Source organism: Strongylocentrotus purpuratus, unplaced genomic scaffold (genome assembly GCF_000002235.5).
Source record: "Strongylocentrotus purpuratus isolate Spur 01 unplaced genomic scaffold, Spur_5.0 spur5_scaffold_7, whole genome shotgun sequence".
In the NCBI taxonomy this organism is placed as follows: domain Eukaryota; kingdom Metazoa; phylum Echinodermata; class Echinoidea; order Camarodonta; family Strongylocentrotidae; genus Strongylocentrotus; species Strongylocentrotus purpuratus.
Genome location: NW_022145613.1, coordinates 15,017,956 through 15,037,788, shown reverse-complemented (window position 1 = coordinate 15,037,788; position 19,833 = coordinate 15,017,956). Strand labels below are relative to the sequence as shown.

Sequence of the window (19,833 nt, the reverse complement as noted above, 5' to 3'; positions counted from 1 at the left end):
CTGCTCCTCCTCCTCCTCCTCCTCCTCCTCCTCCTCCTCCTCCTCCTCTTCCTCCTCCTTCTTTTGTTTCTTCTTCTTGTTTTTCTTTTTTTTCTTTTTCTTTTTTCCCTTTCTTCTTCTTCTTTTCCTTTCTTCTTCTTCTTTTCCTTTCTTCTTCTTCTTTTCCTTTTTTCTTCTTTTCTCTCTCTCCCTCTGCTCTTCTTTCCCTCTGCTCTTCTTTCCACAGCCTGTCGCTCGTAGATAGTGGAGTGAGATTGTTAAGTGATTTCCAAGCATAATATTGCATCCTCATACTTAACAATCTCACTCCACTATTGAAGTCTTTACTCAGAGCCACAAATATGTGTGGGTTCCGTATGTAAGAGGGACACCAAAAATGTCACAAAGTGGGTCCCTAATTTATGGAATTACCCTTATCTAACTGTAAAGGCAACCCTAAAGTAAAACTGAAATTTATATGAAAAATATATAATATAATACATGTAATATAATATATACTCTCCAACCTCTCTACCCGTATTCACTCTTTATACCTTCTTTTTTCTTCCCTCTCAGGTCACGTGGTACTTCAACGGTGAGCTTATCCCCAAGGGAAGCACCGACTACAAGCAGGAATACGGATACCGCCTCTGCTCCCTCGACCTCGACCGCGCCCTCCTCTCACACTCCGGCCGCTACTCCGCTGTCTGCCAGAACTCAGAAGGCTCAGGCGAGACAGAGTGCATCGTCAAGGTTCAAGGTAAAGCCCTCCCTCTGCAGTCGGAAATCTACGAGCTTGACCATGAGGTGTTGCAGGTCGGGCACTTCGTGGATGATCGCTGGAAGCAGCGGCTTCGCCTCCTCCCTCGCATGTAGATTTCCATGCATGTGATTGCATCATAGCATGCCGTTGATTTATGCCATTTGCCTTCAGTTCACAGATATCTACAGTATATATGCAAGGGAACTGTTGCTGAGCTATAGCGCCATGAGCGTCCCTGGACAGAGTATGCGCTCTACAAGTTTACACTATTATTATTATCCCCTTGTACAAGTACATTGGAAATATAACCCAGGTTAAATGCAGAAGTTACATCATACAGAGTATTATTGATTTGGCTCACAATATATCCCTTCAGAACTTACATTTATTATTTCAAGTGTAGGGGTCAATTTAAAAGCCTTACTGTCTTCTTTATGTAATTCTTAAACTGTTGATGAAAAATGATGAACTAAATTGTTGGGGGACAATGAGAGCCTTCAATACTAAACTCTCAAGTTGCTAGTAAAAACATATTGAAGATGTGTTGAGATTATGCTAAACTTTCTGGCTGATCACTGATCAGTGATATCTTCAGACCGGATATTTGTACATTAAATTCACCTGTCTTTTTAAGAGGCAAGCAGTTTTCCACAACCATAGGACTTTTATAGTTTACAAAAGTTGCAGAAGAATGCTAAAAGCATCTGCCTTGTACTATTAAAGGTATTTTCTGACATTTTGACATGGTCATGGGAGAAGCTGAATTATTTATCATGTTGTTGTTTAAGAAAATATAAGGATTAATCTTGAAAGTTTCATGATAGGGGAGGGGGATTTGGTACCCATAAGTGAAATACTTTTAGGTTGTACTATGTTCAAACTACACTTAAACTATAGCTCATAATTTCTTTAGGTTAGTTATTCCAATGCTTATACGTATATGTGTTTTCAATTTGAATACCATCTTTGATACAAAAGTCCCATAAGCGAATGCAAACCATTGCAAAATGTGTTGCTTATGGAGAATTCTCATATCTATGCTGGTCAAAGTTGCACCATGCATGTATTGCAAATGAAGGCATTTACACATGTACAAACTCTCCACTCCATAACACATATTGAAAAAACATGGTTATCATTTTGTAATTTCGATTTCGGATATAAATGTATTTCCTTGTAATAGAGATGTGATGGAAAAAGAGTTAGCAAGTTTGCGGGAGGCAAAAGCTTTGACAGAGAATAAATAATTCTATGCTAAGATAATATTTGCATTAAGTTTTCAAAGATTTCACATTCTTGTCAGGTTTTTGTTTTCTTCGTGTATAATCTATATAAAAATATAAAAAATTAATATGAAACATTACTAAATTCATAATTTTGATACATGAAGTATGACGTACATTGTATTTGAATTATTGATACTGATTTTGATGGGTTCATTTCTCTTTGAACTCTATCTGAGAAATATCAGGATATGAAAAAAAACATTTGTACAAGTATTAAATGTACAATTGGTACTTCTAGAAATGTTTCTGATGTGTATACGTGTACATAAAATTATCTAATGGGTCTTGATACTTTGGTGTGGATTTAATATGGCCTTTCATTGTTTTTTTCTTTTAATTCATAGTATTCTCCACAAAACATAACTTTTGATATCCAGTGGTTTTTAGTTCTTAAAGTTATTGCAGGAACTGTTATCTTGAGGTGATATTTGCCAAAATATCGCAAGAATTTTCCTAGGTATGTCATTTATGGATTTAAAGCCTTGAATGAAGTATGAAGTCATGTGAACTTTCCTTATCTACCGGTATTTCTTTTTAAAACTCTCTCCTAATTGATTGGTGCTAGATAGAGACAATTTGTCCTTACGTGTAATTAAGAAAAGCATTATGCCTTTTGTGATATGAATTAGTTGTACCAGTAATTGAGAGAAAACTTTTGTAAGAATGATGGAATTGAAATAAATACATGTAATGTATGCCACAAGTGCATGATTCATATACTTGTATCTGTTTTACATCATGTTAATTTTGATCGCCTCAATACATTTATTATTTTCGAATATCCTTTATTTCTGTTATATACCGTATACTCTGCATGTCAGTTTGTTAATACGCTATCTATAGCTGACTGCATAGCTCACTTTGCATATGACCTGTTGCACACATATATCCAGCCTATTAATCTGCCTCTCTTGGCTCTCTCTCTCTCTCTCTCTCTCTTTCTCTCTCTCCCTCTCTCCACCCCTCTCCCTCTCTCCACCCCTCTCCCTCTCTCTCCCTCTATCTTTCTCTTCCTCTCGGCTCCCTCTCTCTCCCTCTCTCTCTCTCACTCTCTCCCTTCCTCTCTCTCTCTCCCACTCTCTCTGTTGCTACTTTTCACTTATGTTTTATCTTATCCTCAATTATGTTTCTATGACATTTATTTTTCTTTCTCCATCCTTTCTTACTCCTTTACACTCTCCTGGTCTCTCTTGTTTACCTCTTTATTCACTTTCTCTTTTGCACTTTTTCATGCTCCCAATTTTTCAGTTTTGTCGTATGTTTCCTATCTTTTCCATTTTCCTATGATATTTTCTTTCCTCACCTTCTTTTTTCTAACTTCAATCTCTATTCTGTTTTCCATCCTATTTCCTCTTTTCTCAAAAGCCTCTCTTATTTTTTGTTTAATTTTGTTTCTATCTTATACATAGTGATTTCATTTTTCATATTTCAATTTGCATAAATTCTCTTTGCTTTTTACTGCATGAGGGAGTAGAAGCAGTACACTCCATGCATATTATTTTGCTACCCTATTGCATTTTACACGCCTTCCAATATGATCGTGTTGCTAAGCACATATATATTCAAGCTGTTCCATATATATCACCCACCCAGCATTTAGCTTGCACCCATCTTTTCAGGTGAGATTCTAACTTTTTAAATATTCATTCATTTTCTTTCATCTTTATCTTGTTGACTTAATTAGCATGAGCTTTTTAAATTTAAAAAAAAATTTTAATTCCACATTTATATTAAAATGGTTAATGTTTAGAATATAGGATGGATTATGATAATACTGTATTATAATTATATCATTTTGATAATAACATATTGAATATCTTGTATAACCTATTGCATATCAGATTGATATAAATCATTTCAAGGTAGTTTTCCTTGTAGAAAGTTGATTCTTCTTTTGATCCAAAAGGATTAAAACAAAAACTGCTGTTAATGATCGACATATTTCATAGAGTAGCATATCCATTGCAAGTTATTGTTCCTTACATGTACATTAATCTACATGTTCATTGTACTCTTGCCACTCCCAAGCCACGTGTTTAATTGGTACCTGGTCGCAAGGAAGTCCTTATGCCGTAATAAACAAAATTGGTTGTCCAGGGGGGTGTTTCACAAAGATCCTAAGTTGAACTTATCTCTTTGTGAAACACCCCCCAGAAAAGGCCAGGGTAATATTGGAGCACCCTGAGCCCCTTGCGTGGTGGATATGAGCGCTATACAAGTATCCATTATCATAATCATTATTATTTCAATGTATAACCTTTGACCGTAAATTTGTCCCTCCCCCAGCCAAGTGTTTGATTGATACTTAGTAGGAAGGAATTCCTTATGCTGTAATCACCAAAATTGGTAGTCGAGATTCCTTGAGCCCCTTGCGTGGTGGAAATGAGCGCTATACAAGTATCCATTATCATAACCATTATTACAATGTATTTCCTTTGCCCCTGGGTCATTCTCCTCCCACAGTGCGCGACCCCAACAAGAAGCAGGAGCACCAGGAGACGAGGTCCATGAGGAGAAGGAAGGAGGTCTCCGACGAAGGCGAGGAGTCCAGCTTCAGGGAGTACAAGAGCAGCCGAAGGACGGAGGATTCTTACGAGGAGTCCTCGTCATCGTCGACCAGGAAGTCCAGGAGAGAGGCGTCATCGTACGATGAGGGTAAGATTTCTATAAGTCTCAAACAACAACAACTCAGACAAATCTGGGCCCTGTTTCATAAAACTTGATATCAATAACATGTTACAAGCTACTGTTATAAGCTACTGTTATAAGCTACTGTTACAAGCTACTGTTATAAGCTACTGTTATAAGCTACTGAAATCATGGCATCTGATTGGCTGAGAGCAAATTTGTCAAAGAAATTTAGCAGTTGTTATAGATAACAAGTTTTATGAAGTAGGGCCCCTGTTCGGTATGCAAATGTAATACAGTGCTCAGATTTTAGTGATTCATACTATATGTAGTTGGAAATATATTTTTTGGGGGATAGATTTAGATGATAATCTCCTTCAAATACCCTTGAAAGGTGTAAGAGGACAGATATTTGTTTTCAGGGGAGGGGTATATAGTACATTGTGATTATTTTTGAATTCCAATTGTTTTTATTTTGAGATTGATTTAGCTGGATTGAACTATATATATGTAGAACGGCAATTTCATACTAAAGGTAAGATCAGAAACACTTTCAAAAGTGGGTTAATCATAATTGACTAAATACATTTTATCACAACTTTTTTGGTAACTAGTAAATCTTGCATTTAAACATCGCACAAAATATCATTAGAATAGTACTTAACAGATCATCTATTAAGCTCTTTGTTACCTTATAAATGATGTACTCATATCTGAAATTGAAAACATGTTGCACACCACGAAATGAAACAGAAACGGTCAGTAGCTCGTCATCGTCACGGAAACAACAGCAACAGAAGCAGCAAGAAGAGGAAGAGGAGATCGACATCGACCTGGACGCGCCCGAGACTGAGAAGGCTGCTCTCTTGATCCAAAAAGGTTTCCGTGGACTCAAGTCGAAGAAGACCAAGCAGTCAGGTTGGGCACCAAACCACGATGATGGAGTTCCTTTTAAACGGTTCTTCTATCTCTGCGTGTAGCACCACTCACCTTATATCGTGTGATGTTTAATTAGATGTAGAAAGGCTGGGTTCTATTACATTTTGCTACATTTTTCCACTTTGTCAAGGGATGCATAAATACAGAATTTCATTACATATCATTCTAGAATTTCTACAAAGTTACAGCTAGCTTAATTTCTAGCTTAATTTCTATTCCAGTCAACAAAAACATTTACATAAAAGTACACCCATTTTTGTAAAAAAAAAGACAGAGCAGTGACATATTATGCACTGAATATGAAAATAAATCAAATGAAAATTGAAATGATTGTATTTGAGTTATTCTAAAAATGTTCTTTTGATTGAATGATCAAATAGAGATGGAACAATGATAACAACAATAATAATTACAGCTTTCTTGTTGCTAACATGGTTATCCTGCAGAAAATTAAACCAGTAGCACATTTTGAAATATAATTGAACCCAGTTCTTAGTGTAGTTAGGCCCTGGCTTTCAAACTTTGTATTTGATTCTTTCCATGCCAACTTTTAAAACTACATAGTTTTGGCTATTTTGTAATTTATTTTTTTTTTGGAGGGGGCGGAGGACATTATTTTCTTTGAAGTACAAACAAAAATTGGAAATGAATCCACAAACAAATATTCAATATAAATTTTTAAAAGATCAACTTGATGGCACTGTGTTGCTGAAAGCAAGTATTAAAAGCAAGCTTACAATTACGGGCTATACTGTTTTTGGCATGGAAAGTTTTAATGTCCCTTCTGTATTGAGTTAATGTGCAACAGAACTGTGTGTAAGTGTGCTTATATATTAAGTGTGTTTATTTGGATACCATTAGAGAGGCTATACCCCAAAATTTAGTAAAATTCATGTTTCAATCTGATTAGTTGATTTGTTAATTTGAGCAACAGAAAGACTCAAATGCATTGAACAAAATAATGCAATTGTTGTACACTCAAACTTTCTCTAATCTGGGTCTACGTTTCAGCATTATTTTGTATATCATACTGTCTTTTAGAATTATTTATATTTCATAAAATCTTTTCTTCATTTATATGGGCCTTGATGAATATCACATTCACATTCAACAAATTTTGCCATTAAAGAAACAAACCTTGCCGGGGGGGGGGGGGGGGGGGGGGATGCTCAAAATATACAGTTCACCTTTTTTCAAATCCCAACCAACACAATGCAATAAATAATTGATTTGACCTGTTGTAATGTACTCTTGCACAAGGTATACAAGTAGTGTGTGTCTATCTTATGACTGGAGAGATGTGTGTCTCCCTTGTCTAGCACTTGTACAATTGTCCCGGAGTGATATTTAGTGTGTTGTGTATGCAAGGGCCCTTTATGTATAGCATTTGTTTGTTGATGTACAGTATGATGATGTATACAGAGTATACAGAAACTTCCTTGACAGGAAATACATATGCAAAACTTTCAGTTAATATTTTGCAAGAAGGAAACACCCAAATGAGAATTAGAATTAGCAGAATTTTAAAACCAAGAATTAAACTAGATACGAGATGTTAGTGAAGAGCATTAACTATCTTACATTTTCCTTTTGAGGGGGCGGGGAGGGGTGGTGTTGTTGTTTGGTAAGACTTCTTATGTATATTGTATTTTCTGTAGTTTTGATGAAATGTCTGTGACTTGCATGATGCATGTTTCTGTGGGGACACAGGTGGCATCAGACTCGTATGAACACATCTCTTAGGCCTTAACCCATTGCTTACTGGAACCTGGTGGTCCCCGTGTTAAGTCTATGGGAATTAGATAATTCAGTATTCAACTGGTTAAATGTCTTGGGAGTGGATGAGGGCTACATCTTTTCTAATCTGGAAGCTGGGAGATCTTTGCTAAGAGTTGTGTATATGTAATATATACTGTACTGTATTTATTTGATTGTGGAACTTTATCTTCTTTTGTAGAATTTCTCTGTCTCTTATATGGTTCCTTTCCTTTTGTAGATATTTTATATACTGTGTTTAAGTGAAGCATATTTCATATCTGTAGTTAATTGATTAAAACATTTTTAACACATTTACATAACACATAAATTAAGTCTGCCACCCTTCTCTCCACAACGCTATACCATGTTTTGTTAATTTGTTTCTTAACACTCTCCCCTTGTTTATTCCCCTTAGAGAACCACCCTTAATTGTAATTCTATGACCTATCCTCTGGAAACATTTTCTCTTCAGTTAATGTTCTACACTTCCTACGTTTCTAACTTCAACCCTGGACCAAACACTGCACTTAAACCTGACCCTACACCTAACCTAAAACCCAATACCAACCTTATATACCGGTGTGTTGGCTCAGTCAGCGTCCGCCTCACGACCGGGAGGTTGTGGGTTCGAACCCCGGCCGCGTCATAACAAAAGACGTTAAAAGACGGGAGTTGCTGCTGCCTTGTTTGGCGTTCAACAATAAGGGATAGAGCAACGTCGATCTGGCGCTGCTCAGTGGCTGCCAGGCTCACGATCAATTGGGCAAAAAGAATTTCCATTTTCGGTTTAACTTAATAAAATTTGGAGTGGACTAAAAGATTATTATTATTATTATTATTATTATTATTATTATTATTATTATTATTATATCTTTGAAAAAATAAAAGCCTGAAGCAGTTGACACCAGAACAAATGTCAGGTCATCTTAGTAGTGTATGGCCAGTGATATTGTCCCATCCTCTCCCTCCATAAAGGTCTATATTGTTACTTTCTTGATTATGAACAGCTATAGAAAACTTGTTATTTTGTTTTACGTTTGCCCTTTGCAGAGATCTTTAACTTCACTTGTATATCTGTACCAATGAAGACAGTTTCCACAAATTGCCACATGCATTCTTCTTTTCATATTCCATATTCATATTTCACATTCAGGTTCCATACAATAGTTGTAGTTGCTATGTCAGCAAGACCTCATCAAATTGTTAGGGTGCCAAAAGGAATCAAATCTAGAAGACATCTACCTAGAATTTGTGAATTGTTCTGTTCCATTAAATGTATTCTCTCCCACCCTACCCTCTCTGCAAGCTTCCACAGAATGAAGATATATTTTTGACTTATGAAACCCAGAATCCAAGTACAAGTAATTACCACTTCGTATCATGATTAATCCAGGAAAATTGAGATGTGTCATGCTCCAACCCAATTTCAATTATACATATTGGTATAGCGTTTCAGCACCAGATATGAGGACCATCTTCTTTTTTATCATAATGAGGATGCCTTTTTGTCAATTTTTTCGCGATTTCATGAAAGAGAGGGAGAGGGCATCATCTCTATGAACAACAATGTTTCAATATTATTTTAATCCATTGGGAAATTTATCTATTTTCAGAGATGAACCAATGTAACTCTTAATGATTAAACCTCATGGCAGGTGGATCAATCCTGTAAGAAGCATTTAAAATTGAAATTGAATATTTTTAAGCAAAGACAAAAAAAACAAAAGCAGTGCCTTTGGTACTTTTTGACCTGTTTCTGTTTTCATTTAACCTTTACAATACCACCACATTTACAAGCAAGTATTATTTGTAAGATTTCATGAGACAACTTTTTAAGGATCAAGCATTTGAAGAATTTTTTTAAATGTTGAACAAACTTGCTTGTACAAGTTGTCACCCACTGAATACAATTTGAGTTTGGTTTAACATACATTCAATATAGACATCAGCTCAAGAAATCTTTGGCATGGTAGGTTAATGCATAATGATATGAAATCAGGGCCCCATGGAAGACCACTACTTGTTGGTGAATGGGCTACCCTGTCAAAAGAATAGAAATAAATAAAATAAATAAATAAAATTCCTTTATTGATTGATCTTTCGACAGAAGGTGAATCAAGAGAGGAGGTGTCTGAGCAGAGGTCAGAATCTCGCAGGTCAGAAAGGTCAGAGGTCATCGATGGTGAGGCAACAGGAGAGGTCGAGGCAGGCTACAGCAGCATGTCAGCACACAGAGAAACAGTACAGGAAGGAGACGGTGAGTTGGTATAATTCTGATGTTCTCTCCATCTCTGAGTTAATGAGTACAGCCCGGCAGTCGATCTATTTCACCACCAGAGATATTTCTGCTTCTAGTTAGCTCCTGAGTGCTCCCAATGCTTGTTAGTTAATTATTTGAATTGATATGGTAAAGTCAAACCTGTCTACAGTGACCGCCCAAGAGAAACGAAAAATGTGCTTGTTGTAGACAGGTGGTCTTTGTAGACAGGTTTCTTTAGTACATGATTCAATGAGAAACCATTTTCAAGGGAAACACAAAATGTGGTCCTTGTAGACAGGTGGTCTTGTAGACAGGTGGTCACTGAAGCAGGTTTAACTGTACATGAAAGATGATGTTCTGGTAGCAAAGGATGACTTTGGATGAAATTTGTTTAAGAAATTTTTAACAAACAGAGAAACAGTGCAGCAAGGAGATAGTTAATTGCCTTGACACCAGAAACATCAGATGATCAAATGCTGGAGATAATGCCACAGAGTGAAGAGAGGATTGGAGGGGGTCATATCATCCTCTTTTTATGTTGCCATTTCCCAACATCTCTGTTTTTCCATGTCAGTCCTGTTAATGATGTTTTTTTCTGCTATTCTGTTTTGGTACTAGTCCTCCTCCTTTAGCTATGCCACTGCGGGAAAATAATTTCATTCTTTTCTTCTTCCATTTATGGTTGCCATGACTACAGAACCCGCCCAGACCACAGGAGAGATCTCTGTAGCACAGGGTGAGATGCAAGCTGAGATGGAGCTTGACATGAACGACCCTGACGCACAGGTCAGGATGAGCGGTGACGCTGCACAGTCTGCAAGCACCATGGACATCGAAGACGGCTCAGCAGGTAGGTTGTTCAGCTCAATTATTGTAGCTGCATTCAGCTCATGTGAAATTTTTGTCTCCTTTATTTTAATTTCTCAATGTTGGCACTGCTATACCTTGAGAACCGATATCGTTTACATTCTGTGATATTTTGTGCATATACTTCAAGAGGAATAGATATGTTAGATTTCAAAAGTTTCAATCACAGTTGAGAATAGTTATATTCTTGACATTGCTAAATGTATTTTGCTTTCCAAATTTGGCATGTCTTCTGCTATCCTTGATATTATCATACAAATGATAAAGTTTGAAATATCCCTTATGTAAGAACGTTTTTTTCTTCTCTCATTCTTAAGTGGCTCATGAAAAGAATTGGACATCAACTTGCAAGTCCAGGATAAAGCATGCCCTGAAGTGATTCAAGATACAATGTACAGCCATACTAGTACTTGCAATTGATGGGGCAAAATGTGCTCTATGGTACAGTAACGTTTAGCAGTAACGTTTCTCTCTGTATGTAATGCATGTCTCTAAATCGCTTTTTGTCTTTCCATCTGTTAGGCGCAGGCTACCAAGGCCCTGTAGTACTCCAGAGACCTGAATCTCAAACCGTTGATGAGGGTGGGGCTGCAGACTTCTGCCTCCAGCTAGAGAGCCCTGCTGATACCGGTAAGTTTGTTTCCATAGTGAAAGAGGTTTCTCAGTAGAGACTCCACCCATTTTCAGTGTTTATCTGAGGTTTTTCCCAACAAAAATTAGGTTACAATGAAAAGCCATTGGCCATATGTAGATAGAACCTTCTTTTAACAAGGATATTTTTCCAAAGACAACATGTCTTTCACATTTTTAAGCCAGGTGATGTTGTGACCCCGTTTGGAACTAAATTTCATTTCATTCAAAATTTATCCATCTGTAAATCTCTCTTTCTCTCTCAATGTTTCCCAGTTTGCCTCTGCTGTGGCTGTTTACATAACGCTTTGTATCAAAGCACATCTTGAAAGTGTAAATGCAAGTCCTTTGTAATCCTGTTGTTTGAAAATCAAGTTACTTTAAAATGAACTCTTGATGCAAGAGAGCCCTTTCAAATGTTCTATTTTTTATACCCATTTACCTCTTTCCTTTATTTGTGGGATATATGCTTCATCCATGTTTTATTGAGGCTATGTTGTTCAAATGGTTGCCTAAATTCTAAAATCTTCCTCTCCAATTTGCCTCTAGTTTCTTGGATCTTCAATGGCAATCAAATCGAGGATGGCGGACGCTTCAAGGTCTGGTCCGAAGACGCTAGCTACTTCCTCAGTATCCCTCTCGCTCTCTCCACCGACTCTGGAAACTACACTGCACGCGCCGCCAACGAGAATGGCGAATGCTCCACCACCTTCGGCCTGAGCATCTCCGCATCTGATGAGGGCGCTGTTGAAGAGATCGATGTTCAAGCCCTGATTGACTCGGTCAAGGAGGAATAAATTTGAACAAAGGAAAAAAAAAACTAGAAAAAACTTTATTAAAGAACCAAGAATTTGAAAGTTTTTGGAATGAAAAACGATTCAATGCCGGACAAACATGACAACTCCAGAGAAGAAACAAAGATAAAACGTAGAGAAAACATGACATGGAAAACCGCTCACTTCGCAAGAATTTAGGTATAGATTGCCGTAGCAGTTTGGTAGAGATGACCAGTTTGTACTGTGTTCTGTCATTGTTTGTCAGTTTTTCATTTCTTTAATGGATAATCGATTGATTGATTTACTTCAATTGTTGAAACTTTATAATGTATGATGTAATAGATATCTCTGTCTAGATATTACTTAAGTGTAATAGATTAGTGATTATTTTGTCTTTGATAAAGAGTATTATTTATATCTATGCATATAAAGATTAATTATGTAATAACTTTTCTAAATGTGGAATATATTGCGTATTTCTGTGTATTATTTAATCTATGATTTAACACTGGTCATCTAATAACCGAAACCTTACTGGGACATGGCAATTAATTTTTCCCACAGGTCAAAAGTCATTTAGTTAGCTGAACTGCCCTCTAGTCTTCCTCACAGTCTTTTCTTTTCATACCTGTGATTTCTTTTGTAATAAATGATATATAAGAGGCAAGCTGTAAATAGAAATCATTGCATGCATTATGAGGAATGTGAGTTTAAAAGAAGAATAACTTGATTTTTTTTATATGTCGTTTCGGACGATAATAGCATGTCCTCCTTTTGTGGAAATTGGAAGGACAGATTGTGTAGATGATACAGTTTAGTGGCGTGCAGATTGTCAGTGCGATGTAAAATGCAAAGTGTGCCTGAATATTGCACTTTGATTTGTGATAAAAACAAAACAATTTGTTTTTTTCATGTTAAGAAGTTGCATCGAGCAATTGCCAAGTGTAAGTGGGATGATAGCTTAGAGGTAGAACGACGTCTATCACTCTCACAAAGTGGAAAATGCATTGAAAATTTACTTTTGTAAGTATTCTCAATACCACTTTTTCAGCACTTTGGAGAATCCGTAACGCCCTTTTATAATGTATAAATTATATATTTATGAGTATGCAATTCTATGCATCTCGACCGAGTACTGTGATTCTATGAAAATAATGAGTGCAATTATGATAATGATTAATTTCATATATTTTCTGTTTGGTATTCAAACATATCTCTCTTTATTTTGTGCTTCCCGCTTGCCCTTATTTGCCATGTTCCCTTGATATTTCAAAGAAAAGAAAAAAAGAATAACAATTATAAAAAAATACTAATTGCAGTGCCATGTTAAACGTAGAGGGCAGACTTCAAATAAATCTGTACGCAGAACACAACACGAAATTCAACCTTGTTTGTCATTGCTGTGCAAGGATGTTGGTGGTAGTGATGGTGATGGTGATAGTGGTGGTGGTGATGGTGGTGTATTAGTTGTGATGGTGGTAGTAGTTGAGGTGATAGTGGTGGTAGTAATGGTGGTGATAGTTGTGATGGTGGTGGTAGTTGTGATGGTGGTAATAGTTGAGGTGATGGTGGTGGTAGTGATGGTGGTGATAGTTGTGACAGTGGTGGTAGTTGTGATGGTGGTAATAGTTGAGGTGATGGTGGTGGTAGTGATGGTGGTGATAGTTGTGATGGTGGTGGTAGTTGTGATGGTGGTAATAGTTGAGGTGATAGTGGTGGTAGTGATGGTGGTGGTAGTTGTGATGGTGGTGGTAATTGTGATGGTGGTGGAGGTAACGGTGGTAATTAACATTAAGTGGTGATGGTGATAGTGGTGGTGGTGACGGTGGTGGTAGTGGTAGTGCGATGGTGGTAGTAGTTGAGGTGATTGCGGTGGTAGTGATGATGGTGGTAGTTGTGATGGTGGTGGTGGTTGTGATGGTGGTGGAGGCAATGGTGGTAGTGATGGTGATAGTGGGGTGATGGTGGTGTAGTCGGTGTGACGGTGGTGGAGGTAATGGTGGTAGTAGTTGTAGTGATGGTGGTATTAGTTGTGGTGTTGTTGTTGTTCATTCGGACTATTACATTTTCTCTTTTATCGACCGTTTTATTATATTCAACGTTCTAGCGGGGCTGATGAAGTACTTTCCTCATTTCATCCTTCTTCATTTCTCAATTCATTTCTTATTTTGCAAAACTGATTTGGGAGGACATTGCCCTCTTATATATATCAAGCCAGGCGCGTACGCAGGGGGGTGGTTTTGGGGTTAACCCCCCCCCCCCCTCGAGTTTTTTTTATGTGTATGTTTTATGTATGTTATTTTGGAAAAAAACCCCCCCCCCCCCCTTTTTTAATTTTTTTTTTTTTTTTTTAATTTTTTTTAATAAAAAAAAAAAAAAAAAAAATTGCCAATGGTTGACCTTAAAAAGGTGCCCTTACCCCCCCCCCCCCCCAACTGGACAAAATGTCAAATTTTCAAAATTCGAGACCAAAAAAAAAAAAAAAGGTTTCCTCTTACCCCCCCCCCCCCCCCCCCCCCCCCCTTATTCAGCGGCTGGCTGAGTCGTTGCGAAATTTTGGGCCCGATTTGAAACCCCCCCCCCCCCTTGAAAAAATCCTGCGTACGCCACTGTATCAAGCACTATACCACTCCTATGCTATTTCTCAACAATTAATTGTCAACTTAATGGCGGCAATGGCCCTGTACACTGCAATCACCAGTGACGCACTCTTACTTGTTGTAACAAACATGCTCCTGTAAAAGAATGTCGGGTTAAAACTAGGCACTGACAATGGATGAATTCTAATATAGGATTTCCCAGCCAAATTCGCGTGTTTGTCATTCGAATTCATTTACTTTGCATTTAAGTTAGCGCAGATCGGCTTTGCCATGCCAATTATAGTTGAAATATAGTTGAAATATTTATTGGTTACTGAATCATCATAGGTTATAACAATAATGTGACAATGTCTTTACATGAGTATAAAACATAAGTTAAATTACATTTCCACATTCAGTAAATCATAGATACATACGCTCGAAGAGGTGATGATACAGAAGGGCTACAGCCTAAGCGTGACAGCTTGATACACTTGCAGCCCAGAAACATTTAAAATCATAACGATTGTAAAGTAAAGTAAATTACAGAACATAATTGGGGGAAAATAACAAAAAATAAACAGTGACTTGCAACCAAAAAAAAAAAAAAAAAATGGGATAGAGGGTGCATGGGAGGGGGATTTTCCTGCTATATCAAGGAAATGCTGACAAACATATATGATATCATGTGTTAATTTAAGAGATTTGTCAATATTTGCTCAATAAAATTGATTTCACACTTTTCTTGAAAGTATATACTGACTTCAAGTTACGGATGTCAACGGACAGTGAGTTCCAAATATCCGGACCAGAATGTCTTATAGATTTCATAGCCATTGTTGTTTTAGGATTACATAAATGGTATTTATTTGATTGTCTGGTTGGGTATGTATGAATATTTCTATTCAAACAAAACATTGGTGGGAAGTGGGAAGGTAGGGAATCATTATGTAGACGGAACATGAACAGTGCTTTTTGTAAAAAGTTAATATCAGTTACTTTCAGAGTTTTTAACCTCGCGAATAGGGGATCAGTGTGATCGCGATATCCAGCATTGGTACACACACGAATCGCTTTCTTTTGTAAAAGTAGCATTTTATCAGTATATACTTTTGAGTCTGCCCACAGTATATTGCAATAAGACATGTAAGGAAGAATCAAGGAATTGTATAGCATATATAGAATATTCAAAGGCACATAATGTTTTAACTTATACAGTAAACCAACAGTGCGTGACACTCTCTTTGAAACGTAATGTACATGATCACTCCATTTCAGATTTTCATTGATGATAGTTCCAAGAAATTTAGTATTTTGTTTTTTCTCCAAATATTCACCATCCAAGACTATTTCAGGTATAGGTTTATCAGTTGCATTTTTCCTGCTTTGAAAATGAATATAATTAGCTTTTTTCAGATTCAGAGACAATTTGTTGCTCCTAAACCACAAAGACAGCTTAGGTAGCTCGGTGTTCAGAATTCTCTGAAGTGATCGAAAATCGGAATTGGAGCAAAACACATTAGTATCATCAGCAAATATAATATATTGTAATGATGTAGTTGAGTTCGAGATATCATTAACATACAGTAGAAACAATAAAGGACCGAGTATCGATCCTTGTGGGACACCACATTTCATAGGCAATAATGATGAATCTACAGATTCGTAGCTTACATATTGCTTTCTACCTGACAAATAATCATTAAACCAGTCAAGAGCAACTCCTCTTACTCCGTAATAATGAAGTTTGCTTGATAGTACCTTGTGATCAAGAGTGTCAAATGCTTTGCTTAAGTCCATGAATACACCAATAACATGCTTTCGAGACGCCAAAGCATTCGAAACCTTATCATATAATTGTGCAAGGGCTAAATCGGTTGAGTGGTATTTCCTGAAACCATATTGATCCTGATTATCATTCAATTTTCCAGTTTTTGTATTTAATTTAGGATTTTGGTCGAAGGGTTTCATAGATCTGTCATTCAATTTAGAAACTGCTCAACTAGCATTCAAATTAATATTCACTTGTCGAAGCGTAATTTTTATCATTCAAATTAACACCTGTCATTCGTATTCGTAATATTTTTATTCAAGTTAGGAATGTTAGGGGAATAATTGCAACAAACTTTTACAGTTTTTAAATAATGCAGTTAAAATGCATGATTTGCCATTGGGGTCTAAGCTGTTATTCCGTTTATTTATTTTCAGGACAATGCAGATGGGTGTAGTCAGACATAAAGTTAAGAAGGGGCGAAATCAAGGGATATGGCATTTTTGCACGGACATGTTCATATACCCGGGAAAGGTGGGGGTACCCTTAATCCCCCTTTTTACTACAGACTCGGAATTTTACAAAAGTAATTCACATCGTCTCTTATACCCAGCACATCCCTCTGTTTTTCTTAAAGAGTTTCATAGTTTACTTGCCCGCCAGCAGATCGATGGCTAAAGACATGGCTAAATAATGAATCATGTTCAAATTGTTGACTCTAGTCCCTACCCCAGTCACAATATTGTACCCTTTTTCCATAATGAAATTATGATGAAATTATGATAAATTTATGATGAAACATAAGACAAACAACTTCCTTACATGAACATTTACAAATATACTGAGACCATCAGGTCCGTAGATGCAAGTCGTTTTTTTCTTCTTAACAATCAAACTTAAATGCTGATGAATATCAGATAAATATATTAAGTATAAGTGTATAAATGCAAGAAAAATGAAATATGATGAAATACACATGAAAAACAATCTTGAAAGAAAAAGAATGAGCTATAAAAAGTGTATAATAAACGAGAAATGTATATTGACCATCAATTTAGGTGCACAAAGTGCTAATTTGAATGCTACAAATGAATTAGAATGCTAAAAGTACACCGTCGCGTTGTCAGAAAATCGTGTTGCGCCAAATCGAATGACCAAATAGCGAAAGAAGCACATTGTTCATTAATTTGAATGAAACATACGTAGATTCTAACGAAAATTCCATAGATTTGAAAACTAGAAAAGGGAATATAAACCCGAGATAAACCTGACTGCACTAAAGCCGTCGAATTTGAACGCAAGACAAATTAATTTGAATGACAAACTCGCGAATTTGGCCGGGAAATCCTATATTATCACACTCATTTTTTTAAAGAGAAAGTATGATACACTAAAATTGCCATATCTTTTTACTGAATATCGAAATCTCAGGAATTCCGTCATACATATAGAGTATATAGAGTATATAGAGTATTTTGTAAATAGTTTTATATATTCCATATTTGTTGTTGTATTCATGAATCAGTTATCTTTGTCACATCATATGAGGGGGCCTTAACTTAACAAGCTGTGCTTCAACCAAGGTCTCCTCGTCTTTCTCTATTCTACATTGTACTGTTAAGATTATACTCTATTATATTTTGTCACATGTGTTTTCTGGAAGACAAAATAAACTTGATACTTGATACTTGATACATAGGGTCATTGATGATTGGTATGAATCTATTAATGAAAGGAAAAAGTTGGTGCATGTTTTGTTGATATTTCAAAAGGTTTTGATTGTATTGACCATGAACTTTTGTTATCCAAATTGAAACAGTATGGTAATTTGAATACTGAACTTGGTTTTCTAGTTTTTTAAAATCTAATATGAAACAAGCAGTTTATTATCATGGTAAACTATCTAAAACAAAAGAAATTATTATAGGAATTCCTCAGGGGAGTATTTTTGGCCCCTCCCTCTTTCTTGTTTTTATAAATGATATAACTGATTGTTTTATGTTTACATACGCTGATGATGTTGTCATATATGTTTCTGATATGGATATTAATATCATTACATCTAAGCTCCAAGCAGATTTATATGTTATAAATGAATGGTACTGTAAAAATGGATTACGTATTAATACTAATAAGAGTAATGTTATGCTGCTGAGTAGTAACACGTAGAGATAGCAATAAATTTAGTCTGAAGGTGCATATTAATAATGAAATAATAGAACAAGTAAGAAGTATGAGATATTTAGGGATTGAAATTGATGATAGATTATTTTGGGATATCCACACTGATAATAATAATGGGTTCTTGTATAGCGCTCATGTCAGTCAGATTTAACCCTCTTGGCGCTCCCGATTATTACCCTGGCTAAATCTCTTAGCTAATCGTAAAGTTATAAAAAAAATATTAAAATTTTTTAATAAAGCTTTGGAAGTTTTTAAAGCTCTTCCATCTTAGATTATTCTTGTTCCGTATGGGGGAACCGTTCTTTACAAAACAAAAATATTCTTTTAAGACTACAGAAAAGAGCTGCACGTATTGCTGTAGGGAATTTTGATTATGATGTGAATAGCTTGAATATAATGAATTCATTGAAATAGCAATCCATTGACACTAGAGCATTTTAGCATGTATTATGTACAACTGTATTCATGTAAAAGCTCCGGTACCTGTGCAATGAAGTGGAAATGTATTTTTTTACAGACATGGTTTTAAAACTAGACTTGCCAATACGTTGAATGTTGAACAAGAATAATGTTGAGGTGGCTGCCGGGGGGAGGTACAATTTGCAAAAGGATGCACGTCTTGTGTTTCTTCTATGTGTTTCATGAACATATTGAAATAAGCCTGCCATGTATGTTGGGGTTAGATTGTTCAGGGACTTATAGATCATAGTTGATTTCCTGAATGCAATACGATAATTTATTGGCATCCATTTTGCAATCACTAAAGTCGAAATTGGGGCATGAGCTCCTTAATTCCCCTTAGTTGCAACTTCTGGTTTTAGATTGTGGGGATATTATAGTCAAATTCAGTGGCGGATCCAGGGGGCCCCGGGCCCTCTCCCCTGGGGAAAAAACAGGTAAAACACGTTAATTTTACCTTTATTTTGGAGACGGGGCCCCCTCCTCTGGTGCTCAAGGTGGGGGGGGGGGGGGGGGTTGCGATTTTCAAATTTTCGAGGGCAAAACAAACATATTGGTGCTCCTTACCTTACCCCCCCCCCCCCCCCCCCCCCCCGCTTATTCACCGGCTGTCTGTTTCTCCGCTAAATTGGGCCTCCTCTTTGGCCCCCTTCCCTGCATGCCGCCAGCTGGATCCGCCCCTGATCAAATTCACAACATATTATAGTCGATTTCAATGTATTGACATATAAATGCAAGCATACAACATCGATTCCAATTTGTATTAAGGTGATATGAAATGGGGGGAGGGGGGGGGGGGTATGTTTTGCGTTAAATCGCAGCATGTTGTCTCCCCTATCCATCCCCAATTATTGAAAAAGTTGCAATGGCTTCTCAATACACTTCTCTTTGAGCGTATGTAGCCGATATCACAATAGGCCAATAGACATGCATGATCGGTTCGCTACCCAGGAA

General features: G+C 36.7%; 1 protein-coding gene across 2 annotated transcripts in view; it reads left to right on the top strand.

The window, feature by feature from the left end:
* Nucleotides 1-13,266, top strand: part of LOC754769 (twitchin) — a 127,369-nt gene extending 114,103 nt beyond the window's left edge. For both annotated transcript variants that reach the window (XM_030973794.1, XM_030973795.1), the window contains 7 exons: nt 556-739; nt 4,492-4,683; nt 5,410-5,574; nt 9,461-9,610; nt 10,311-10,463; nt 11,003-11,110; nt 11,660-13,266. In XM_030973794.1, the coding sequence (XP_030829654.1) occupies nt 556-739; nt 4,492-4,683; nt 5,410-5,574; nt 9,461-9,610; nt 10,311-10,463; nt 11,003-11,110; nt 11,660-11,907 (1,200 nt within the window). In that variant the 3' untranslated portion in view covers nt 11,908-13,266. The remainder of the gene's footprint in view (nt 1-555; nt 740-4,491; nt 4,684-5,409; nt 5,575-9,460; nt 9,611-10,310; nt 10,464-11,002; nt 11,111-11,659) is intronic.
* Nucleotides 13,267-19,833: the final 6,567 nt, after the last annotated feature.